The sequence below is a fragment of the Acomys russatus genome, chromosome 13 (genome assembly GCF_903995435.1).
Source record: "Acomys russatus chromosome 13, mAcoRus1.1, whole genome shotgun sequence".
In the NCBI taxonomy this organism is placed as follows: domain Eukaryota; kingdom Metazoa; phylum Chordata; class Mammalia; order Rodentia; family Muridae; genus Acomys; species Acomys russatus.
In genome coordinates this window covers 31,773,767-31,800,238 of record NC_067149.1, presented here as the reverse complement: position 1 = coordinate 31,800,238, position 26,472 = coordinate 31,773,767, and the positions used below count along the sequence as shown (strand labels likewise).

The 26,472-nt window shown below is 37.8% G+C and overlaps 1 protein-coding gene across 3 annotated transcripts in view; it reads right to left on the bottom strand.

Annotated features, from left to right (window-relative positions):
- Positions 1-26,472, bottom strand: part of Chl1 (cell adhesion molecule L1 like) — an 81,347-nt gene that overhangs the window by 21,575 nt on the left and 33,300 nt on the right. For all 3 annotated transcript variants that reach the window (XM_051155003.1, XM_051155005.1, XM_051155004.1), the window contains 9 exons: positions 24,891-25,022; positions 18,949-19,089; positions 17,713-17,824; positions 16,245-16,411; positions 14,929-15,094; positions 10,593-10,717; positions 5,857-5,958; positions 4,496-4,693; positions 1,847-1,917 (listed from right to left, as the gene is read on the bottom strand). In XM_051155003.1, the coding sequence (XP_051010960.1) occupies positions 1,847-1,917; positions 4,496-4,693; positions 5,857-5,958; positions 10,593-10,717; positions 14,929-15,094; positions 16,245-16,411; positions 17,713-17,824; positions 18,949-19,089; positions 24,891-25,022 (1,214 nt within the window). The remainder of the gene's footprint in view (positions 1-1,846; positions 1,918-4,495; positions 4,694-5,856; positions 5,959-10,592; positions 10,718-14,928; positions 15,095-16,244; positions 16,412-17,712; positions 17,825-18,948; positions 19,090-24,890; positions 25,023-26,472) is intronic.

The following is a 26,472-nucleotide window of genomic DNA, read 5'->3' as shown; positions in this document are numbered from 1 at the left end:
ATATAAAAGTTTAAAATCATGTAAGTATGTACTGCACCATGCATATGTATCTTTCTGCAGAGAGAATAATTAAAATTCACCCTTCTACAAATTTCTAAGAATATAACACATTTTCTAAACAGTATTCACTGTGCTGTTTCCTTAATTTTCCATTTAATCCTTCTTAGTTTCATTTTAAATGTAGGTGGATTCTTTTTCTTGTAAAACATTCAATGCATATAATTAAACCTTTAGTGCTTGGAGTTAAATGCCCGGTCTATGGCCATTTAAAACGATAATTGAAGAACTTTCCATATCTGTACTTTACCTTGGTGTCTGGGTGAATTTATTCACTTGTTTGTTGTGTAGGTATTATTCATGCATTTTCTTCAAAATTAGTTATGTTATTTATTTATTTAACCGGGCTTAGCAACAATGGACAGAAACTATCAAGGAAGAAGCATTCTAAAAAGTCCTTAGATTAAATGTAAATTAGAAGATCTAAATCCATACTTTAATATGACACATTTTTAAGTAAAATAGAATGACATCATCTTACCTTTCTTCTCTCCAACCTCTTCCATGGACTCCTGCCTTGCTCCCTCTCAACATCACAGCCATTTTTTTAAACTTGGTATTGTTACACACACACACACACACACACACACACACACACACACACACACACACACACCTAAATATATAAATATAACCTGTTCACTACATTTAGATTTACTTGTATGTGTATGATTTCAGGACTGACCACTTGGTAATATAGGGTTTTTATCCATGGGGAAGACTAATCCTTCCTCTCTCAGCATTCCTTAGTTGCCTATACTTACTTGTCTACAGGTGGAGCCTAAGGCCCACTAGGGTAAATCATGACTGGGACTGAAAACCTAGACAGTAACTTGAGGCTAGTGAGGTCATGGATCTTAGTGGAGAACCTACCACCACCAATGTACTAAGCAAGAATATTTTCTAACTGCATCCTTAATACCTACACGCACAGCTGCAGCTAAGTATGTCTTTCACCCTTCATCAAAGAAACTTCTCTTTGCAATAGAAGGAAAAATTTTAAGAAAATGACCATGGGGTGTCCAGGCCCAGAGGATATATCTAAAGTACAATTCCTGGTTCCAGAAGAAACTTAGAAATTATATAGTGAAATAATAGAATAATGGATGTTATCTCAGCTAATGTAAATTTTTTTTCCAAATTGAAAGAGTGGTTTGATTTAGTGACATTTGCTGGGGATATATTTCTATAGTGTGAGGAATGGAAGATTCTCAGTGTCTGAGTCTAAAGCAGAAAATGACGAGGTTGTCATCAGAATCAGACTTAAGTGTCCATAAGACCCATGAATCATTTTTTACTAGGGTGGTGGTGGTGTTTGCACGATATTTATTGCATATGATGACTTATTGTGAAAGTTTCTCCTACTGTATTTTAATTGTGAAAGCTTCTAAAATACTTGAAGTAAAATATCAGAAAATTGAAATTCTTCACATCAGATTTCCTCTAGATCAAATTGTTTACCTGTCATTAAATCAATATCCAGGATTAGACTTGATTTTACACTCATTCTTTTCATCTGTTCTTCAGGTCTTGGAATTGAGTCCAAGGTCTTATTCTCTCTATGCAAACACTCTACCATAGATATAAATGTCTAACCCCATTTACAGCAAGCCAATCACTGTGGTCGTAAAACACTGGCAATAACTCACAATTTTGATTTATTTCCCCATTTTATTTCATTGTTCTTAAAAATACTGTGTGTCATTATAATTATCAAGGCAACTTAAAATAAATAAACAAATAGCAAAAAGAATCAGATTAACTAACACCATAGGGAATGAATACACACCTCCCATTTTATAATCATCTCCTTGGGCTGAGAGGCTTGAACCCTGATGTTCTGTGGATTTTTGTCTGGAGCTGAGAAACAACAAGCAGTAAAAGTTGTTTTTTCATTTTATAGTAACCAGTTGGTTCGTATAACTCTACTTAATCATTCAAAAACCAAATAATTAAATATTTTATTATATTTGATTAATTTCAATAATTCTAGTTTCTAAGAGGATTTAAGACACCTTTGTAGAATATATTTTATGAAAAGGAGTAAGATAGCATTTTCAGAGACCTACAATGGCTATATACTGCATACTACATGATGTAAGAAAGGTATCTTAAATTTAAGCCTGCTACTTAAAGTACTAAGCTTGCATTAAAAATGTTTTCGTTTTTAAAATGTACATTCTTTCAGAATTATTAAGAGAAGTATATGCTGTGCATACATGCCTCTAGGAGAATGAAACTTAACTTCATGTATCAACAGGCAACTTTTCTTCGATATCGAATGAAAACAGTATGTAATACCCACTGAAATTCATGCTGGCAGATGTCTTTTAATAGGAACATCCGAATGAGGATTTTAACACTGAGTCTAGTATAAACTAAAGTCATACAAGCACCAGATTCAAATTTTGATTTCCCTTGATTTTTCCTTAGTCAAAAAAAAAAAAAAAAAAAAAAAAAAAAGTAGATTATATCCCACATGCTTATTTTACTCAAGGAAAGGCAAACACCATATTATGACCACAATACTACCCAATGCTAACTCAATTATATATATTTTTTTCTACAATATCTGTGTTGATGACTCATAAAATTATTCTGATAATTTATTATTATAATAAGTATAATAAGAAATACAAAAATGTTAAATGTATAACATATTGACACTAATACATAGTTTCATATTTTAAAATGATTCTTTTTTTTTATTAATTTATTCTTGTTACATCTCAATGTTTATCCCATCCCTTGTATCCTCCCATTCCTCCCCCCCCATTTTCCCATTATTCCCCTCCCCTATGACTGTTCTTGAGGGGGATTACGTCCCCCTATATATTCTCATAGGGTATCAAGTCTCTTCTTGGCTACTTGCTGTCCTTCCTCTGAGTGCCACCAGGTCTCCCCCTCCAGGGGACATGGTCAAATGTGAGGCACCAGAGTACGTGAGAAAGTCGTATCACACTCTCCACTCAACTGTGGAGAATATTCTGACCATTGGCTAGATCTGGGAAGGGGTTTAAAGTTTACCTCCTGTATTGTCCTTGGCTGGTGCCTTAGTTTGAGCGGGACCCCTGGGCCCAAATCTGCCTATCATATTGTTCTACTTGTAGATTTCTAGGACCCTCTGTATCCTTTTATTTTGCTGTTCTCCCATGCGTCTCTCATTTAGAGTCCCAATAGGATGCCTTCCCCTCTGTCCCAGTTTCCTGGTAAGTGAAGGCTTTTGTGGGACATGCCCCTTGGGCTAGTATGCAGATATAAGTGAGTATATACCATTTGATTCTTTCTGCTTCTGGGTTAACTCACTCATTATGATCATTTCTAGCTCCATACCTGATCTCAAACTGTACTATAAAGCAATAGTACTTAAAACAGCATGGTACTGGCACAGCAACAGGCTGGTTGATCAGTGGAATCGAATCGAAGACCCAGATATGAATCCACACACATATGGTCACTTGATTTTTGACAAAGAAGCCAAATCCATTCAATGGAAAAAGGATAGCATCTTCAACAAATGGTGCTGGTCTAACTGGAGGTCTATGTGTAAAAAAATGAAACTGGACCCATATTTGTCACCTTGCACAAAACTCAAATCCAAGTGGATTAAAGACCTCAACATAAAACCAGAGACACTAAGCCACTTAGAAGAAAAAGTGGGAAAGAGCCTGGAACATATTGGCACAGGAGACAACTTCCTGAATAAAATGATTCTTTATGAACCAAAAACATTTCCATAGCTTCCTCTATCTATTGAAACTCCATTTAGAATTTAAATGATGAAATCTGCTTCAAACATGATATTGAGCTGTTGAAAATTAATCAGAGTTTTATTTTCTTACATATCATGTTCTAATTCCAATCTCCTGTGCACTATCTAATAACTACACAACTCTAAAAATTAAGAAAAATACACTTCTGAACTTAGACCCTCTGTTCAGATAGGCAGCACCGTTTTCTTGTGGGTGCACAATAGGAGGATAGGGACTATTTCTGACATGAACTCTGCCCGGCCCCAACCCCTACGTTGATCACATCCTCCTGGTGGGACCACAAAGGAAGAGGATACTGCAGTATAGATGAGACTTTATAGGCTGAGCTAAAAGGTTAGGGGAGGAGCGCTCCTCTTTCTGAGGACTACGGGAGGGAAGGAAAGGAGATGAGGGAGAGGGGTGGGATCGGAAAGCAAAGAAGGAGGGGGCTACAATTGGGATATAAAGTGAACAAATTAAAAGTTAAAAATTAAAAAATCCTCATATCTAAAAAATACACTTCTAACATTGTACATTGCTAATTTGTAGCACTTTTCAAATTATTTGGAGGAATATAAAATCATACATTACATGCTTGATCTTTTCTTTAATGTGTTCAAAAACAACCATTGGGCCAATGTAAATAAAATTATTTTGTTAGATCCCTGAGGTTGGACCTCCCGTACCTGCTGGTGGGGTTTCATGATGGTCAGATGGCTGGCTTGCGTGACTCCGCCCGACTTCATTCACAGCTATGACCCGGAACTGATAGTTCACATATGGAGCCAAAGGTAACACAACCTCTGTCTCGTCTCCTTGGACTCTAGTTAGCTCCTCCCACTTTCCAGGTTCCTCTCTGTTCCCTTCAAATTCTACAATGTACTCTGTGGTCAGAAAGTGAACATTATAGCATATTAAATCTGTTGAAGGTCTATCAAGGTTTCTTTGCAATATTAAAAGCTTAAGACAGGAAAAACGAAAAGGAAATGCCACTGGGGCTGACAGAGAGTGAAGTGTTTTTCTTAAAAATATGACATGTTCATTTCCCAGAACCTACATAAAAAGTTGGTAGTACGTATCTGTAATCCTAGGACCAAATGGTGCAAACCAGAGAATCCCTAAGGTTCCAAGCAGCTGGCCTAGTCTACTTTACAACTCACAGGCCAGTGAGACAGCCTGTCTCAAAAACAAAGAATCAAACAAACCGAAAGTAGCTAGGGCTTAAGGAAGTTTACCCAAGGTTTACGTTGATTTCTGATCTACACACACCCACATATACACGTGTGTGTGTGCATGTATACACACACGTGTTCACATGTACAGACACATCTGTACACACAGGAACTTGTACACACTAAAACACACACCAGCAACAGAATTGAACAAAGAAGCAATGTCATTTCTAGGAAAAGAGTAAAACTGGAAAGAATTATCTTGAGTATATTAAGCCAAATTCAGGAATACCAAATTATCTGCCATTTTTCAGTCATGGTTGTTAGGTGTTATATCAACATATATAGCCCTATACATATATATGATGTAAAAGTAGAGTTAAATCTTTCAAGCTGAACAGGACAAAACATATGAGCAGGGGATGGGCAGTAGGAGTGAGGGTAGGAAAGTATGGGGGGAGTAGATCAAAGCACAGTACATATTTGTGAAAAGACTCAGAAATATGTGACCAATTAAATGCACTTTATAAGAGTATTTTAAGGTAGTTAATCAACGAGCTGGAGAGAAGATATGGCTCAACATTTTAGATCTTGCTATTTTTACAGAAGACCCAGGTTCAGTTTCCAGCACTCACACAGCAGCCTATGGCCATCTGTAGGCCTAGTTCCGGGACATACAATATCCTCTTCTGACTTCTACAGATATGATATCCATCTTTTGCACAGATATATGAGAAGATAAGCACACATACATAAAATAATACATACATACATGAACCTAATTTATTATGTAATCTACCAATGGAAATTAAAATAGCTATATTATTAATTTGACTGTGCTGGATAAAGACAAAGGTCATTTCAAGCCTTCCTACCCCTGATATTGCTGTTGTGGTCATTTCCAGCTTCCCAGGACAGCCGGACACTCCTATTTTGTCTTTCTGACAAGAGAAGGTTTCCTGGAGGATCTGGAACACCTAGTCAGTAAAAAAAGATTGCTGTAACATGACACTGAACAGCTTACAGGAGGAATAAGGATGTCGGAGCAGAGACAATGTTTTTCAAGGTATTTCAAGGTCATTGATGATCAGCCAACTTCAGATTCCTTAGATGAACTAACTCTCAAAGCTTCCAGTGTATGTATAAAACTCTGCTCTGAGGAGGAAGCAGGCTGATGGTAATAATAGTCATTTTATACACTTATGGCTCTTTAAAGTACACAAAGCACTTTTATCTGTGTTATTTTATTTGGTGAGAGTGTTTGTCTCTCTTGGGCACTGATTCAAAGAGGTACCAAGCCTTAGAAATATTTGACTTTTGACAGTGATTGATGAAAATAACAATAAAATAAAATAAAATACCACGAAACTACCTGAAAAATTGTCTAAGCTCAGCTCTGCATGTCCTATTGCCACTATGCTCCTTTGTAAATAAACATAATTTTAATATTTGGGGTGGAAACAAAAGACATTTGTAAAGAAAGTATAGACTGTTGATTGGTTGCCCTGATTGCCAAACTCTGAGACATCTGCAGGTTCCCTTCCTCTCTCAGACCACTCTGAGCTGTTCACATTTCAGCAGCCCGAGAGCTACTATTTCAAATGCTGTCTTCTCCATACTATTTCCCTACTGACCATGGCAGTTCTCAAAAGACCATGCTTGCCTGACAGGGCATTAGAGAACAACGTTTAACAATAAATGTCACTTGTTTCTTATCTCTGGTTTACTGAAAGAGAGTCATCCAGAACGGGCACTCGCAGACTTATTGCCTGTGTGATGATTACACATGAGCAAGTTTAGGAGACACAGGTCTCTGATAAATCACTCATTTCTCTAGATCACCGTGCTCTATGTGCCAGGTCCTTCTCCGCTGTGGAACTTAAGCATTATAAGAGAAAGGATGCCTTATTAATCTTAGTATTGTTCTTGGTGCCTTGCATGTAAGTGTTTTATGACTAAATGAGGATGTAAAAACATAGTCACTTCAACCATGTGTATACGTGTTCTATTAAATCAATAAAAAATATGTTCTGTGGTTGTGGATAAACAAGATAGGGGCTGTGAGCTTTGGTTAGCTTTCTGCAATTGATATTAATTTTTATTGTAACTAATGACAGTCAGTTCTACATATATTTTCACAGCTTTTGTAGTATGCTTTCCTGGTGTATGCAAAATGTGGGAGGAGATAATTTTATATTAGAAGATGCATATTAGACACTGGTAACTGTAACAGAAACTGGGAAATCAAAGGCAATGAGTCATACTTATAATATTTACCAGAATGAGGGGAGAAGGAGAGAAGGATGAAGGGAAGGAGGGAAGAGTAGAAAGGAGAGAGAGAGAGAGAGAGAGAGAAAGAGAGAGAGAGAGAGAGAGAGAGAGAGAGAGAGGGAGAGAGAGAGAGAGATTATAAAGAGAAAATGTTGTCTCAAATAAGCTTTACTTTCCAAGTATTCAAGTACATTTGCTTTAGCTTGGAGGAGACATTAAAGCTACTGTCCACACTGGCCTCTAAGATTTACCAAATTCTTCTAAGTGTTCATTGGAAAAAGCAGTTTTTATAGCTTAAAATGTAACATACTTACTTTTAAAGTTTGGCACATGTCTGTGTTCAAATTTCAGGGACTTAAATTAGAAAGTATTTCCCCAGGGCTGGGGTAGGGCTTCATGACCAGACTGCTGGCCAGGTGTGCACAAAACCGAGTGCAGTCCTTCCTCCCCCCAAAATGCATTTCTTCAGTAGCATTCTGTACTTGCAAGCTGAGGTAGTTTACTTTACTCTTGAGGGCTCACTAAGAACTCAGTACACGGTGAGGTTCCCTAGCCCATCACAGTCAATGTGCTTCACTTGAGAGGAGAGTCTGACTCCTTGGAACATCATCACATGGAATCAGCAGAGCACAGAGGATATAGAAGCTGATTCTCTAAGTATTTTATGGAAATAAATTCTGAGCAAGTTAGTTTACATCTAGGCTTTTAAAATATTGTTTCCTAGGATAAAATATTTTAGAAACTACACCTGTGTTCAAAATCAATTTACTGCCGATTATTGGTGTTTTAATCAGACACTAAAAATAAAAATAAAAAAATACATACTTTAAAACCAAGGAAGCAGTTTTAAAAATTAATCCTATCTTATCTAAAATTCTTCAAACATTACTTAGATGTTGGCAGATTAACATGTGCAGAAATTATATGTATGATCATAGCCACTGTTTATTTAAAAATTCCCAGTATTTCATGGTGCTAGAAAACAAAAGATTAATCTGAAGGGTGAATTGGAAGGTTTTAGGGAAATACAGAAGGTGGTACCAAGCATCAGAAAGTCAATCTTTTGTTGCTGCCATCACTCAAAATACTGGGGAAGAAAGCTCATGTGTCCTAATGTTCTATATTCATGGTATCTGGGAGGCATGCAGCCTAGCTTACCAAATGTTCAGCTTCTGTGTGTGGTAAATACTGCTGGAATAGTTACTAGATGATTAAGTAGTTACATTTGTAGAGAACTGAAGAAGCTTTCTTTCCTAGAGCTAAACATCTCACCCTTTGAATCATGTCTATGCCTTCTGCAATGTAGGGTGTACTTGGTGGAACTCAACTTAGTAGCTAGTGGCTTCATAAGAAGGGTTCCAACACAGCTTACTGGCTTTCCATAGATGGAAATTGTTAATGTATCTGGAGAGGGAGAGGTATCAGACAATAGTTAGTTTATTACATTAGGAAATGCCAATAGATATTAGGAGAAAGTTCTGTTTAAAGGCATGTGGGATGAATGACTGGAGCCTGTTTCTGAGGTTGACTTGAAATACAAGTGGTGAGAGAATACCTTCAAAAGGAATTGTGAAGGAAAAACCTTCCTGGAGGAACTATGACTTTGGCAGTGGGGTTCAGCAGGCCTACATACAGGAAGGGAAGGGGCATGAGCACCCTCCACACTTCTCAGCATGCTGTGCATGCAGCATCAAATGAAAACTACAGCTTATTTCTTCTAGTTCCAACTTCAGGCCTTAAACAGTTTTATTCACTTTCTTTTCTCATTTGATTGTATTTTCCTGTATTTCTTTAAGGGATCTATGCAATTCCTTCACCTGTTTGATTTTCTGGTATTTCTAACTAGACGGAATTCCTAGTGGAGGGAGGGGAACACCAACCCAATCCCAGAAACTTCGATCCAAAATTTATCCTTCCAACAAGATGTGCAGCGATAAAGACAGAGCAAAGGTGGAGGGAATGTCCAACCAATACTTGGCCCAACCTGAGACTCATCTCATGGGAGAGAGCCAGTCCCTGACACTATTAATGATACTCTGCTATACTTGCAGATAGGAGCCTATCAGAATTGTCTTACAATGGCTGTCCTCTGAAATGCTACAACCAGAAGCAGATTGAAACAGATGCTGAGATTCACAGACAAACTTCGGCTGGAGCACAGGAAGCCTTGTGGAAGAGTGGAGGGAAGGATAGAAGGACCTGGAGGGGGCAGGAGGTCCACAAGAAAACCAACAGAGTCAACTAACTTGAACCCAGGGTATGCTTACAGAGAATGAAACACCAACCAAGGACTATGCATGGACTGGATCTAGGTCCCTTACAAAGATATACCTGATGGGCATCTTGGTCTTCATGTGGGTCCCCTAGTAAGGGGAGCAGGGCTATGTCTGACATGGACTCTTTTGTTTGCTTTTTTTTTTTTTTAAATCACTTTCTCCTAGTGAGGCTGCCTTCCCAGGAAAGAGGGTGCACTCAGCCCTGTTGCAATTTGAAGTGCTGATGTGGGTTAGGAGGGGATCTCTCCTTTCCTAAGGGGTAGGGGAGGGGGATATGGGGAAGAGGGAAGGAAGCTGGGACCAGGAGGAGAGAAGGCAGGGGCTACGATTGGGATGTAAAGTGAATAAATAAATAATTAAGAAAATACCCTACAGCTTAAGCAGTTTGCTGACTTTTTCCACCTGGGGCAGATTTACGGGTTAAAGGGTTGGCAGTGAGGCAAGGAAGAAAGGCAATTGGGAAACAGCCAGCAGATGGCCTGAAGGTCTGAGAGCTATAAACACTGGTGGTTTCAGGGGGCTAATTGCTATTATTGGCCTAGTGAAGTGTACACACTGTTTTACAATTAGTGCTTTTAAAAAATCAAATATGTTTATTTATAGAATACTCGATGTACACTCTCAACTTCCTGGGGCCCTCGGATCCCAGACAAGTTTATTGTGTTGAACATAAATGCCAAGCATCCACCACTGGACACACCCATTCCCCAGTCTTCCACAGATATCACTTTTATTCTCAGCACCACTTCTCTGAACCATAAGAATGGGTGGATTGAGACCTTTGATTTTTATTTTTTTATCCACTGCCAGCATTGCTTATCTCCTGCTGCTACTGGCAAACTTCTCATGTAGGGAAAATCAATTAAGCATTAATTAAATTCTTTTATGTGAGAAGAGTAGAAATAATTTGAAAATGGTGTTCCAATAAAACAACAACAACAAACAAACCATCAAATTTCACTGTATGAGCAGAGGCTCACATAATCACTGACTAGAACACGTAGAACCAACGGGAGTCAAGTGCTCAGAAGAAGCAGAGTTTTTCTTTGTTTATTGGCCCTTACCCAGGACTGTGACTTGAGTTTCCTCAGAAGTGCTATCAAGTGTGGTTTGGGCAGAACAGGAGTAAATGCCCTGATCCTCCGCTGAGATGTTATATATGGTCAGATTCGCTCCATCAATCACTATTCTGTTGGGGGGATGGGAGGCAAACACAAAGTAAGTGATGAGGGTAAGAACAGCTGCCAAAGCAGGAATACAATCTATACACAATGACTCCTACTCCTTTATTGAAAATGATTAAAGGGAGTGATGAAACCAGTTCATCAATGCAAATGGTACCAAGATGGCCACAGATGAACGCCGGGAGTAAAGTATTATAGTATACACACATGACTACACAGTATTAAATGGAATCACATTTTCACAAATTACAAAATCTAACCATCTGTGACCCATGGGTTGTGACAGGGCTCTGGGCTGGCTGCCATAACTAGGAAGCACACTCCCACTGACTGAGCTAGCATGCCTTTACGGAATTCTTATGGTATAAGCAGGAGACCTTATGCAGAATCCAGGAGGATGTACCTGAAAGAACCCCACCCAATTCCACAGGACCATAATATTATAATGGAGTCAGATACTACCTCATTTTGCTATTTCCCTTTCCTCTAAGAGTTTGTTTCCCAACTATAATAATTAAAGCATTTAATGTGTTTGCACACTAGGTGGCAGTCCTGTCCTTCTTTCTGCAAATTACTTCACTTAGCTTTTTAAAATTCAGTTCTATATATTTTGCCAAGCTACAATAGTTTGTGCTGGGAGCAATTGCATACTGGGATGGCAAAGCAAGCAAGCAAGCTTCCTGGAGGCAGCACAGGAAGTATTTTTGTACGACTGACAAATGGATGTATCCCTGGTTTAAGCAAAGCCCCAAGAAATTTTGCCTCAACACGGCTTTTTATTGCTAAACTGCCTTTCCCTGCTTGTCTCATGTATCTGGCATGGCAGAGACCCTTAGTGTCTATAAGGATAATAATATTCCTCCATAGGTGCTACTCTCTCTGTTGGGTGAGTTTCCACAGATGATTTTGTAATTCCTGATAATGTTTCTTGAATTGATTAAAGTAAATTAAAAACCCTCCTGCTCTGTGAACCTCCATGTGAATTCCACCAAGAAGGAAAACAAGATTCAAACAAATTACTAATTAAGGAAATATATTCATCCTAGGTTTATTTCAAGAAGACCCAGGTGTACACCATGATAAGAAAGACCATATGGATATGAAAACAAAGAATATATGGTTATCTGTACAAGACAAGACAGATATCTGTTTCTGAGAAAAAACTTGACATAAAAATATTATTGCTTTGAACACATAACATACGTTTGAAATAAGAAAAAGATAAAACTTCTGCTTTGAACTAATACTGAGAATATATATAAAACTTTAAACTTATAATAAACAAAAATATCTATTTAGATATAGTTCTAATGAAAGAACTTGGAATCGGTAGTCCTACTGAAACTCCCTTTCATGTAACAATTATATATCTATTTTTGAATGAGGTAACTTTTTCAGATGATATAAAAACCCAGGACAAAAATAAATTTGTTGTTGGTTAAAGTTTTCCTCCATTCACCACCCACCAAATATGTGTCTGTCTGTCTGATTGCCTATGTCTTTCTGTATGTTTATCAATGATCTGTGGGAGCTCCTTGTGTTTCTGTGAATATGTGGTTTTCTCTTTCTTTTCACTGTGAACAGAGGCACCAAATAGCAAGGTCACCTGCCTGAAAGTTTAAGAGGTAAAGTATCGAGTTTTCCACTGCAATCAGCAGCCACAAATAGCAAGGCTACTAGCCTAAAAGCTTGACAGTTAAAGTGCAGAGAGAAATGGCAGAAACAACCAGCTCCTTGCCCCATAGGCCTGGAGCAAAAGCCTTTGATCCCTCTTTCTCATGTACAATGCAACTGTCCCACCTCAGCCACTCCTGGACTGCGTAGATGGAAACCCTGGTTTTTTGTTTTTATTTTTTTTACAAGTTTTTCACACAAAACTCACTCTTTTATCAATTTTATCTTCCATACTGTATTTATGTACATATTATAAACATGAATCCCAATTATTTCACATAAATTTCCATTAGATTTAAAATATGTTCACAATAGTAGCTATTTAACTGAAAAAAAAAATCCTGTAAGCAAAGCCCTTTTTGTGGAAAGGGTGACAGTCCTACATAACTGAAAATGTTGACGCTAAATTAATAAACTGAAAGTTTTGAGGATCAGAAAACAAATCTCAATCATACATGCCTGTTCACTGAAGCTAGTGCCCCTCATCGGTTTGTATAATGAAAATTTGTCAACCAGTACTTTTACACTATAATAACCTAGGGGCCACAGCTGAGACCTTTGTATTGAGAAGTGCCTTATGTATACACACACAGATTTTAACAATGAGGCCCACAAGATAACAGTTGTGCAAGGAACCAAGTAGAGAAATGATGAGTGAACGGTTCAAAAAATATTAGTGGTCAATGATGTTAATTATATTTTCCCCAAACCATCAGATCTTAATTCACAATAACATTATCCTTCAGCTGTTTATTCCTTTTTATCAAGTCATGTTTTAAAAGAGTGGAGGCAGAAAGACATCAAGCAGATTGTGTGAGAGTATCAGTATATTAAGAGGCAACATTAGGATTTGAGGGTCACTGAGTTTGAGTTCATTCTTTTAAACAAGACCCTGGTGTGGTCTCATCTAAGGAGAGCTTGTGGCATCTCCAGACCTTTGGTATTATTATGTAAATTCATATGAGATTTGACTTCAAAATGATAACTTAGCTCTCAATCAAAGACAATACAAGAAGAAACAGAACTGACCTTTGTGTGATTTTAAAAGACAAAACAGATGTCTGATTCAACTCTATTGAATTCTATTGATCTCTTTTTGTTTTTGATGCACATAAACTCCAGTGATTCTCAACACTTGCTGAAACTTCTTTATTTCTTCTATCTTATGTGTCCCTCCTGTTCAGAATACTCAGAAATGCATCCCCAGCCTTTGCCTACGTGAGTTTCATATTCACAGATTCAACCGATTATGGATGAAGAATATCTTTTAAAATTGTGTCTTTACTGAACAGGTACATTTTTTTCTTCTCATTTTTCTCTAAATTACATTGTATTATGCCTAGTTGGTGAGCATTCACATTGCATTAGGTATTTAAAAGAAAGTAAATAATAAATAATAAATAAAATAATAATCACAATTTTATTATCTATATAATTATAAGCATATAAAAATAATAAATATATAGTTTATATGTATATTGTATTTAAAAATAACTAAATATATAAAATAAATTAAATATATAATTACTTATATAAATATAATTATATATTATATATAAATACATTATACACATAAAAATAGAAAATAATTAAATATATAAATTAATATATACATACATAAAGTATATAAATATATAAAATAATATATAAAACATAAACTCTATGATTATGCAGTATATAATATATAAAATAAATAATACATAAGATAAAATTAAATATAAAATAACTTTATATTTAAATTAATTATGAATAAATAATATAAATATTACTGCAAAATATAATAAATAAAAGCATGAGATTTAAATAGACCATCCTTATACAGAATGTTCTTGACTTGACTACACTTGGACACTTGACTACACAGATTTTGGTGTCTGTTGAGGGTTTTGCAAGCCACTCCTGTAGAAAGAAGGGCCAGCCAATGTTGGAAATACTTTTAACAGGATGATTAGCATATATAATTGGGGTTATGGGCAGGAAGGACTTGTTTGACACTGGCAGGTAGAAGAAGGTAATGGACACCACCTTTTTGGAAGCAGTATGAACTGTTGTTTTGACAAACAATAGGGTACCACAGTGGACCTCTCCTATAGCATCATGGGAGCAGGGAATCTGAGGACAAATCAGTAGTTTTCAGACTCCTGGATCACATACTTACTACCCATGAGCCAGAGCCCCAAACAACAGTTAGAAACAACCTTGACATCTTGTTCTTCCTGTTTTCCCAATAGATTGGCATGCTCCTAAACCTATGCAGTTAATATGTATCTCATGTCTGGCTTCTGTTTCTCGCTTTGAAAGGAGAAACTATGCTTTACAAAAAATAAATGACAAAACTAAGAAGGAAAACCTATAAAAGAAACAGAACTAGTAATTTAAAACCTTCTGTGTATTGACTTGAAGAATTAAACATCTGAGTTTTTTCTTGTACTTTAATGAAGTTTGAATGATTTTAGCACTATTTTTCTAATGTGTAGTATTACACACACACACACACACACACACACACACACACACACTCCTTTCATAGCATTGCACTTACCTGCTATCTTCTGTGCCATTAATTTCAAAAACCTCTCCATCTTTACTCCAGGACAGTTTTAAACTGGGCTGCAAATGTGAGTCACATTGGCTTTCACAGTGTAGCTCAAGAACATGTGATTTATGGATGCGAGGGTTCTTAGGAGAAATTCTGAGCTTTGTAGCATCTGTATGTTTTTCAGTCAAACAAAGGTATTAGTTAGAACTACAGTGCACAGCTCACTTTGTTATTAGACGTCTACAACCTAGGCAACCAAAATTGCCATGGTGCTGCCACGTCCACATGCAATGCGCCCTACTGCAATTTTCTAACCTTGAGCCTGAGGAAATTTAGGTGCAAGCACCAATTAATAAGTTAGCAAATTTTCATACTGTTCTTTGCTAAAGTAAATAACCAAAGCATGAGCTACTACATGTCTCTAGAGGTTGAAAGTACTATAACTTCTCATTCTCTAGTGCCCAGATATATGCTCATGTTATAAGGTAAGTTGGCAAGTTAGTTTATTTTATATTCACACACTTACTAATTGAGAAATCTGAACTGAAATGGTAACGCCCTGGAATAAGTGGACTATTCACGCAAACACGGAGAACTAGACAACAAGCCCTACAAAAGGGAAGCCTGCATCCTTACATCTCTTTCCTTACTCAAAGGTGTTCCCAGAGCCTAGAAGGGATGGCACTGTAAATGTTTAATGTTCACTTGTAGAGTGTCTTGCTGAATGAGACAGAGCATACCACTTTAGTATGAAATCAATTGCTACTATCAAAACTACGAAGCCCAAAGGCTAATGCATATCAAAATAAGTGTCTGTGAAGCTGGGTCAATCAGCAGCTTTCTAGGACTTCACAGAAGAGGAACGGCTAATTGACATGGGTGATCATGGTTTAAGGAGAGCAAAAAAGCTTGCCCAAGCTGTCAAGCTGCTTTTTTTTTTTTATCCCGGAGATCAAATTTCTATGATCTTGTTAAATGATCAGACAGAAACTGATACTTGGTGATACTTCAAGTTTTCTATTGGAATAAACCAGATCCAAAACCACATCTAGATAGATATTTCTTAACATATATATGGACATCTGCCACTGGGGATATACAGCCATCTGCTAAGATGACGTAAATCCATAAACATCACACCTTGCCTTACTAGCACTAGTCTTTCAGAGGAAATGCAATGGAGGGCTTTTGCGAAATGAACAAAGTAATTTCATCAGGTGCTCAAAGTTAAATAACAGTGTTTCATCTGAGAAAACAAGTAGCAACTGAACCTCCCATGAGAAGTCATGGAAGAGAAAGAAAAAGCAAAATAACAATACTTCTAATATCCAAGTTGGCTGTGATGACGGCTTTTCCCATCGCGTTGTCCACCCAACAAGAGTACGACCCTGCATCTTCCTCAGTAGTCCTGTGGATCTCCAGTGTGCCATTTTCATGTGTGTGGTACCGGGTCCCTTCTAGGGGATGTGCTTCATCAGCCACCTCCCTATGGAGATGGAGTTATGAGTCAGTTTTCGTTTGGGATACAATTTTGCTATTATTCAGATATTGTTTATTGATATTATTCTTTGGGTGCTTGGCAGACCTTTTGAAAATTCTGGTGGAGATTTATTTCTCGCTTAGAACTGCCCAGGATGCATATCAGACCTGAGCAACAGACTGTAGCTAAAGGGAACCCAATTCCCTCCTCATACAGTTGCCACTGTCTGTCTCATAGCTGCTAGCACCAAAGAGCTTAATAAATAGTTTCTGGCTTATTTATGGTGAACTCTTTAGTTAATGATCGCTCTAGGCTAGCAAATGGGAAATGTAGTAATTGAAACAGATAACCAGCCTTCCCAGCCTCCTGCTGTCCTAGGAGAACATTGGTCATTCAGAAATATTATAAGCCGGGGAGTCTTGCCTCTCCTGTGCACATGCATTACACTTACCCTATCAACCTCAGGCTCATTTTCTCCCACATTCATCCGTTCTCCAAGCATTTCTTGTCACAGCCTGATTAACCCTGTACATTTTGTAGTAAGTGATTGCTCATGCTCACAATTCAAGAGGAAAAATGAGCCACTGGCACAGGCTTTTACGAAGTGGGGACTAGGCTGAGAAGGCCATGAGACTTGCCTCAGATGCAAAATTTGAAAGCATTTCAGAAATCAAGATAAACAACAGTTTAGTAAAATACTTTAAAAGTCAAAATCAAAACTCCACAATGGGCAAAACATTACAATTTAATTAGAGAAGTTATAACTTTGAACTTCCATGGCCTGCCCTCACTATTTTGCCCTGCTCCAAGCCCCATAGAGCAATAATACAAAGATTTCACAGGAAAGTATCCAAGCTCTATCAGTAAAGCAACTAACACAGCAGATGCTTACAGTAATATGTTTAGATTTAAGCAACAATAGCATTATTAAAACCAAAATTAATCATGGTAACATCTTAAGTGTGTTTGTAAATGAGAGTAGATTAAGATAAAGAGTTCAGAAGCAATAAGAACCCTTAGACAGACCCGTCACAGACAAAAGAAAGCAATCTTTAAAACTGTCTTAGTAAATCATTTTAATTCCTTCTTTTCTTTATGAACACAAATGGCTCTGCAAATTTCTTCATGTGAAAAAAAAAATCCTAGAATTCTGGCCAATATTTTCAGGAGAAAAGAGTAATTAAATTTCATTCCTTATTTCTCAGAGATATTCGCTCTCTATAATAACACAGACATAGTATAGCCTGCCAAATGATGGCATAAGAAACCCTCAAGTCATTCCCTTAAGAAAACAACAAGCATCCTACCAGATCACTGTGGCCTTGGGTGAAGCAAAGTATTCACAATGTAAGAAAGCACTGTATCCAACCACTGTTGCATAATTTTCTTCATTCTTAGTTTTTATCAGTGGGACAACATCTAGTCAAAAATAATAAAAAGTAAGTTTTAAAACTTTTTGCAATATTAGGTACAGAGGACATTTTCAATATCCTTGGCATACTCAGAAGAATGGAAGACTGCTGAACATTTCAGCACATACTCCTGAATTAGAATATTACCACAAATCAGCACATTTTGAAAGCATTATTTCATTATGAAGTCCAATTTCTATACATAAAGTGAGCCACTTTGATTTTCTTCCCCATGCTTTATGTTTCAAAATTCATTGGGACTTTAGACTGGAGGGATAGCTCAGTCAGTGAAGAATTCGATATACAAGCATAAGTTATTCCCCAAAACCTACGGGGAAAAAATGGCACAAGTTTGTAATCCTGCCAGTGAGCATCAAGAAGCATGTGATTCCCTGAGGCTCACTGGCAAACTAAATGAGAGACGCATGGGAGAATAGCAAAATAAAAGGATACAGAGGGTCCTAGAAATCTACAAGTAGAACAATATGATAGGCAGATTTGGGCCCAGGGGTCCCGCTCAAACTAAGGCACCAGGCAAGGACAATACAGGAGGTAAACTTTAAACCCCTTCCCAGATCTAGCCAATGGTCAGAATATTCTCCACAGTTGAGTGGAGAGTGGGATATGACTTTCTCACGTACTGTGGTGCCTCACACTTGACCATGTCCCCTGGAGGGGGAGACCTGGTGGCACTCAGAGGAAGGACAGCAGGTAGCCAAGAAGAGACTTGATACCCTATGAGAATATATAGGGGGAGGTAAACCCCCTCAGGAACAGTCATAGGGGAGGGGAATAATGGGAAAATGGGGGGGGGGGAGGAATGGGAGGATACAAGAGATGGGATAAACATTGAGATGTAACAAGAATAAATTAATAAAAAAAAAATATTCAGAAAAAAAAATAACGTCCAGACCTGTGAGAGATGCTATCTTAAAAATAAAGGGAAATGATGCCTGAGGAATGATACCCAAGGTTGCCCTCCGGCCCCTCATGAACAAAAACACATGCATTCCCACACTAGGTCTAACACCCCCTTGCTCCCTCTCCCCAAAAAATCAGGTCCTTGTGATAATAATTTTGAACACTTTTCTTCAGCAAACAGCAGGAGAATCTCAGACTCGGGATGCTTACCTATGACATCAATATTGGCATTGGCAAGTATGGTTCCATGAATATTTGAGGCTTCGCACTGATATACAGCAGTATGATTTGGTTGTAGGTTTGTAAAACTGATTTCCCTGGGGAACAGAACGTCACCAGGAAATGGATGGTCTGAAAGAGAAGAGATAATGTCAGTGTGATAAAGAACAGAATATAAAATATTGATGAACCATTTATTAAATCTGTCACACAGTATCTATATTTTAAGACCAATTTAGGGTGAAAGATAGTTCACTGATGAAAAGTTTTTGCACAGGTGCCTTTTCAGACAGTTTTTCGTTTGCAACATCTTTTCAAATTATGCTTCCAAAAAATTCATGTTGCCCTACTGCTCACTGCCTCTCTCTATCCTCTGTCATAATAAGATTGGAGGTGACTTGTCTGATATCTGAGTCCTTCTGTGAGCTGACTTACACTTCACCATCTGCATCTAGATGTTAACCAGTACAGAACAGCACAAGAGACCCTAACTGACCTTAGTCTCTCTTTTGGCAACATTTTTCCTAGCCCACTTTCCTCCTTTTCTACTATTTTTGAATCTGGGACATTATTTTGTGCGCTTTATATTAGCGTTTAGCATTTCAAGTATGAAGCTCACAAGACTTAATATTCTCTCTGTCTGTCTCTCTGTCTCTGTCTCTGTCTCTCTCTCTGTCTCTGTCTCTCTCTCTTCGTTCCTTCTCTCCTCCCCTCCCCTATCTTCCTCCTTTTCTTCTTCTTCTTCCTCTTCTTCTTCTTCTTCTCCTTCTTCTTCTTCCTCCTCCTCCTCCTCCTCTTCCTCTTCCTCCTCTTCATAGTTGTCAAGTATACAACATTTTAACATAAATCTACCTCCTTTCTATGATGATTTTACTCCATTACTCCAGGGTATTCTTACACACATCTAAAAATTTGGAACTAGCAACTACTACAAATGAGAGAGAACATGTGAAATTTGTCTTTCTGGGCCAGGGTTCCTCAACTAAATATTGTATTTTCTAGTTAAATCCATTTACCCACAAGTTACCCACAAATTTCATATTTCATTTTATTTATAGATGAATAGTATTCCATGGCATGTATGCACCACATTTATAACCTCCATTTATCAGTTGAACTACATTTAGCTTGTGTCCATTTCCCATGTATTTGTGAATAGAGTAATCCTGGAAACATTTTCATGCAGGGAACACTGAATAGATTCAACAGCTGGTATTTATATGTCGTGTGTATGTGTGTGTGTGTGTGTGTGTGTGTAATACTAATGACAAAAGACCAATAATGACTAAAGCAGCTATGAGTTTAGGAGGGAGGGTCCAAAAAAATTAGAGGAAATGATTCAATTATATTTAAATAAAATTTAAAAACACATTAAAAAACACTACTACTAATTCTGGAAATAACTTTTGGAAATTGTAGAACCTAAATTTTTTGTGCACTTATTAGGGGACCACGAATTCTAGTGGGTATGGCCCATGAATTGTAACATTGTCTTGGCTCATGGCCTGCAGATCAGCATTTGCATGGCTTTATAAATATTACTGTTCTAGAAAATAAATATCCTACAGCATCTGAACCTAAGGTCCAAATTTTGCTAAGACACAACAGAAAGGCAGTAGGAAGAAAATCAACTTTGGCTAGAGTTGTTGACTGAAGGACAATGTTTCAAGAAATTCTAGTTTATATGACATTAATAAATATTTTACATCTCCTTGTATTTTTATCATACAAAATAATTATTACTCTAAACTTTATATTTTGGAAAATAAAGACTACTACACATTGGCAGACTTTTTTATACATTCTTTTTTTCTCTCTCACTGGAGCCATAATGTGTGTATTCCTTCACCTAGCTGTGGTAGCTCTGTCTGTACAGATTACAGTACGTTGTCAGCTTCTAAAGAGCAGGCATCACCAAACAATGAGTGAAATTTTGTGGAACTATCTGAAAAAGTACAAGGGATGATATTTTATTCATGAATGTTCCCTGTCAGCAGGCAGAAAAGCAGGTCTTGTCTCCCATAGAACTATGAACTATATGCCTCATCTAAAAAAGAAACTATCCAGATGAGTATAAGCTGGAGGACTTTGAGATAGAGAAGCTATGTTGTTAACTAGGTTGGTTCCCTGTAATTACATATTTTTCTTGAAAATCAAAAACTCTTGTCTGGCTATAAAAACAGAAAAGGGTGACTATAAGAAAACGGCCATGCTTACAATGATGTCAGCTGTAGATATGGAAGAAGAGAGGCATGGGTGGAGAGCTGTAATGACTAGAGAAATAAAGGAGACAGGTAAAGAAGGAGAGGGAAAGTGAAAGAGATACTTTGGTTTTCTTCCTCTTAGACTTGCACTGACCTTCTGCCTTACAGAATTATTCAACAGCAAAATTTTCCAAGGTTCAAGCCACCAAATTTCTGCTATAGCAACATCAGAAAGCTAATATAAATCTTGGAGATAATTTATCATCTACCTCTTCAGGACTAACAGGATGGATAGCCCTTCTAAGTTCTTTAGGAGAAAAAAATGTAAAGTGCACCATGAGGGATTCAATCGCCGATCTCATCCTTCATTCTTCTACTACTGCACAGACTCTTAAGGCTGGCAGAGCTAGCCTTGTCATCCCTGTGCTCAATCCTTGTATCCTGGGCCCCAAGAGTAGCTTTGACTAAAAACGGCATTGCAAAAGAAGAAGAACTAAGACCACATCCTAATGATTAGATGAAAAACAATTAACCTTTACTCAGATCTCCTTCTTGGAAGAGACATGGAATTTGCTCAATATCCTACATACTGCCAGGCATCAATTTTCTTAATGTCTCAAGAAAACACAACGTTAAATAGTATATACCAAAATATACTAGTCCTGACATGATGTCAAAATTATTTCTAGATGTTTCTCTTTCATAAGGTCGGTGAGAATAAGACAATATGGTCAGAAAAGCCTCTACTCAAATTCGCTCTTCTCCAAATTTCATGGTAGCCCTGAATTTACGTGTGTTTTGTCCTTAAGTACATACTGTAATTCAGGAGCGCCTCTGTCACTGCATCTGAACAGTGGAGAATAAGGAGATCTGTATTCCCAAGGACCTCTCAGAAATACTGGATGCCATCTCTGTGGGAATGGATCTATGGGTAATCAACCACTGGACTCACTTGGCCTTAATTTTGAAATAAGATTCATAAAAAAATAGCATTTTCTAAAATTATAAGTCCAAGGAGTTTTCAAATCCTTCTGTCAAATCCAAACTGTCATCACACTTTGGTCCTATTGCAAGTGTCTGAAGAAACCTGTGCTGAAGAACTGTGCAAACAGAACAGCTTGCTCTCCTCCAGCCTGGTTAGTTCTGTCCTGTCTATGGTTCCTGGGAGCGTAGCTATACCTGTCTCATCCACCAAGGAATCTTGGAATCTACTTTAGAAGTATCTACTACCTGATCACTATAACAAAATGTCTATCCTGAGGCCTCAGTGTCTTTCAATCTCCTTTTTGCAGCCATACAGTTAAAGGCTGCATTCAAACACCAGAAATTTCCTTTATCACATACATTTCAAGGGCTATGAATATACCCCAGTGGGATAGCACTTGCCTGGCATGTGGGAGCAACCTCAGTTCAAACTCTAGTACCTCACAAACAAACAAACAAACCATAACATTTGTAACTCACATTCCCCTATCAAGACCATCTATGACTGGCCATATGTCATGAATAAATTTCAAGACCTTAATCAGGCCTTGTCAGTTTCTATGCTATGATGCCTTCATCTACTGATTGCCTTTACCAGCTACCTGCCCCTTCCTCATGCCTTGAGCTTAAGCCAGAATAGACTGTTTTCTTCTCCTTCTCCAGATGCACATACCTTGGCAGTCTTTTCATTTACTCACCTCTCCACTCCAAAAGCACTCACAGACAACCAATGACAGCTGATTTCCTTACCTTCTTCATCCTTCTTCATCTCTCAGAGTATGTACTTTCATAATCATAAACTTACATTCCATCCTGAACTTAACCTAAGCACGTCCTAGACACAAATTTCTCAAATTGATCCCTTCCAACTTTATGTGTTCTTGTTTTCTTATAAACCGTTGAATCTAATTAGTACTGTCTGTTTGTACACAGGTGAACGGCATCCCTTGGAGAGTCAGTGCTGTCTGTAAGTACCTGGGTGGGCCATATCTACTGGATCATGGACAACCTTCCACTGGCTATACACCAAATGAAAAATATCCTTTCTCCTTCAGCATCCATCAAATACCAATAACTCCTTCACTAGGGGTAATGTCTCATAAATCCGCACACCCACGAATGCTGGAGTTGTGATGGATAAATCCTAGGCAGTTAAAATAAGTGCTGTGAGTTCATGGGTGCAATAGCCACGTCACGTCCAGAAGATGGCGTTTCGTAGCACTCTTCTCCATTCTCCAGCCATTATATTGCTTCAGCACCCTCTAATATTCCCTGAATCTCGGAGGGGGATATAGATGTCCCATTTAGGGCTGGGGACTCACTGTCAATTAATCCTAGTACTTTGTCCAGCTCTAGGGCTCTATGTTAACCACTATCCCCTACAAGCAGAAGCTCTGTAACCAAGCCGGAGATCAGCCCTAATATGCAGGTTTCATAAACTGCCTGCCTGGGCTATTCAGCATCAGCACAGGCATCCAAGCAGAGAAGCCTGAACTCTTTACCCTCCTGTATCCATCTCCCAGGGTTGTTATTCTGTGTCATATCATGAGCAAAACATTCTCCAGAATGGTGTTTTCGTCAGGCCAAAGAACGAACCCACAAGTCACTGCTATTTTCATCTCTGTTTTGCTTATGAAGATACGGGTTTTAAGAGAGTCAGTCGCATTTTCTAGCACACTGCTATTAAATGTTAGCATGACTATGCAAACACAGGCAGTGTGGCTCCAGAGTTCATAAACCATCAGAGATCTCTACAGATATATCATGGCCTTGGGTAGCCGACTAATTTATCTCCTTCAACTACCAACTACCACTGCTTCCATTCGGTAGCTTGAGAAACTGAAGCGTAGGGGATTCGGTGACCAGCTGAAGGCCATAGCACCGAGAAGACTCATGGCTCAGAGAGGACTTTGCTTTTAGAACCACAAGGAAGCCACACTAATATTGGGAACCAGGACAAATAAGTAAATGGGAAGCAAATACCTGGACTTGATATTTATTTCCTCCATGGAACTACTTACCCAGAACATAACACAGTAGATTCTGTCCTCCTGCCTGAACAAATACATTCAGAATAGCCTCAGCTCTGCATTCAAATAAAAGCGTAGGAACCTGGAGATGAGCACAGTGAGGAATCTGGGCCCTCTGTCCTCGGCCATTTCTGTCTTTCCATGACCACTCAATGTGGACAAGACTCAAGGGGATTTTTCTAGTTTTGTCAACTGCAACTGGGGAGCTATTGTGTTATGTAAAGTTTTGAGCTGCACATTTTTTCCTGGCCACAACATAGAGTTAATGTGTAACTAATGGATATTCATGGCAGGGGCAGAGTCCAGGATCAGGGATGTTGCATGGATGGAAGAAATTTTACTATCCAACTTATGCTTTCATATACTAGGTTACTTTCATCATTCCTTCTCATAGGCAGGAGCAAGTGTTGGTTTGTATTAATCATTTTGCTAATTGTTATTATTTACTATATTATATAATTAAGTATGTGCAATATAATATATATAATAGTATGTGCAAAAACTTCCAATTGCATCTTCCATTGTATTTGTTGTCAACAATCAAATTGCCTATAAAGAAGTACTTGTTGATTTCCTGGCAATGTATTATGCTAATTCAGCCCATCCAGTTTGCTTCAGACATCACCAAACTGTCTGATCATATACTATCCCATTCAATTACTGTCCTCCTCACCAGGTTTTTGTTTGTTTGTTTGTTCATTTGTTTTTGACTCACTTTCAATTGGCAAGCCATTGACTCTCCATTTGATCGTGGGTTGAGGTGACCCTTCTGCTTCACACAATAAGATGCCATTGCTCCCCGTGCTGTACACAGCACTCTGAGGTTTCTTTTTCCAGCTCGGAGGCTCTGAAGACAAAACAAAGAGAATTTCAGAAAGTATACCCTTAGCAAAAGATCCAATTGCTGTAACAGGCCTGCATTTCTACCACAAACCAGCAGAGGGCAGACACTACAAAGTATTCCATAGCAGCCACTCCTTTGGTTAGGTTCTATAAAGGAAGGTGGGTGTACTGTGTGTGTGTGTGTGTGTGTGTGTGTGTGTGTGTGTGTGTGTGTGTGTGTATACTTAAATTACACTCTGAATCTGTATATAAATCAACATACTAAAAATACATAGCTGCTTTAGTATATATTCCGCTAGCAGAAACATGAGGGAAGACTAAGCGGATGGTTACTCATTTAGGACTGGCTACTGTTTCTACTCAAGCTGCAACAAAGTAGCTGAAATGTGGGTGCGCAAGATACAGACTCAAAGAGCCGTTTAAATCACAATAAAATTTGCAAAACCTTGTTCCTTGATTATTGGCTATAGGATTTACATATCATGTCTATACCAATTTGCACTGCATAACTTATCAACTTGGAAAACATAATTTGCTAGAGATCTTCTTCTTCCAAAGAGTCAAGAGGAGAACCTGAGAGCACTTCATTTTTGCTTTTGAAACAAAGTGGCAAATACAGAAATAAGTGTTCTTCATCTTTTGATGCATATAAGTTTTTAAGTATGTAACTGTAATTTGGGGCTCAGAACAAAAGGAGACAATTGTCTTCAGTTCAAATAGTACTGTCATATAGGTTAACAATCAGTATAAGACTAGAACTGTGCAAGTGTATTTATTATTATTATTATTATTATTATTATTATTATTATTATTATTACCATCATCATCATCATCATCATCATCATCATCATCATCATTGCTATTTTGCCTGCATGCATGGCTATGTACCATTTACTTGGATGCCTGGTGCCCACAGAGACCAGAAGAAGGCATCAGATCCCTTGGCAGGACTTACAGACAGTTGTGAGCTAACACTATAGATGCTGAGAACTAAACCAGGGCCTTCAGAAAGAACAGCCAGTGCTTTCAACCACTGAGCCACCTCTCCACACCCATGTACATGGTTGATAATCTCAGAATTAGCTTAATAAGATTTTAAATAATAATTCTCATCAACTTTAGCATGGTCATTTTCCCCTTAGAGCTACGAATTTCTGTCTTGATTCAAAAGGAAAAAATTGAAATATATGTACATGTATAAAGTAAAAATAGCTTTTTAAATGATTTTAGTAAAGGAAATTACACTGGAAAATCAAGTAATTCTGGCAGTCTATGTGTGAGTACGAGGCATATCTTTAGAATCTCTCCACAGTGTTAATTTCCATGTTAAATACCTATGTTTGTAATAGATTAATCTAAAAACATTGAGGCATTTATCATAAAGTTCAATGGCCTAAATTTCTGAAGGGAAGGGTGCCTATATGGCACTGGTTTTTAAAGGTTTATTTTTTATA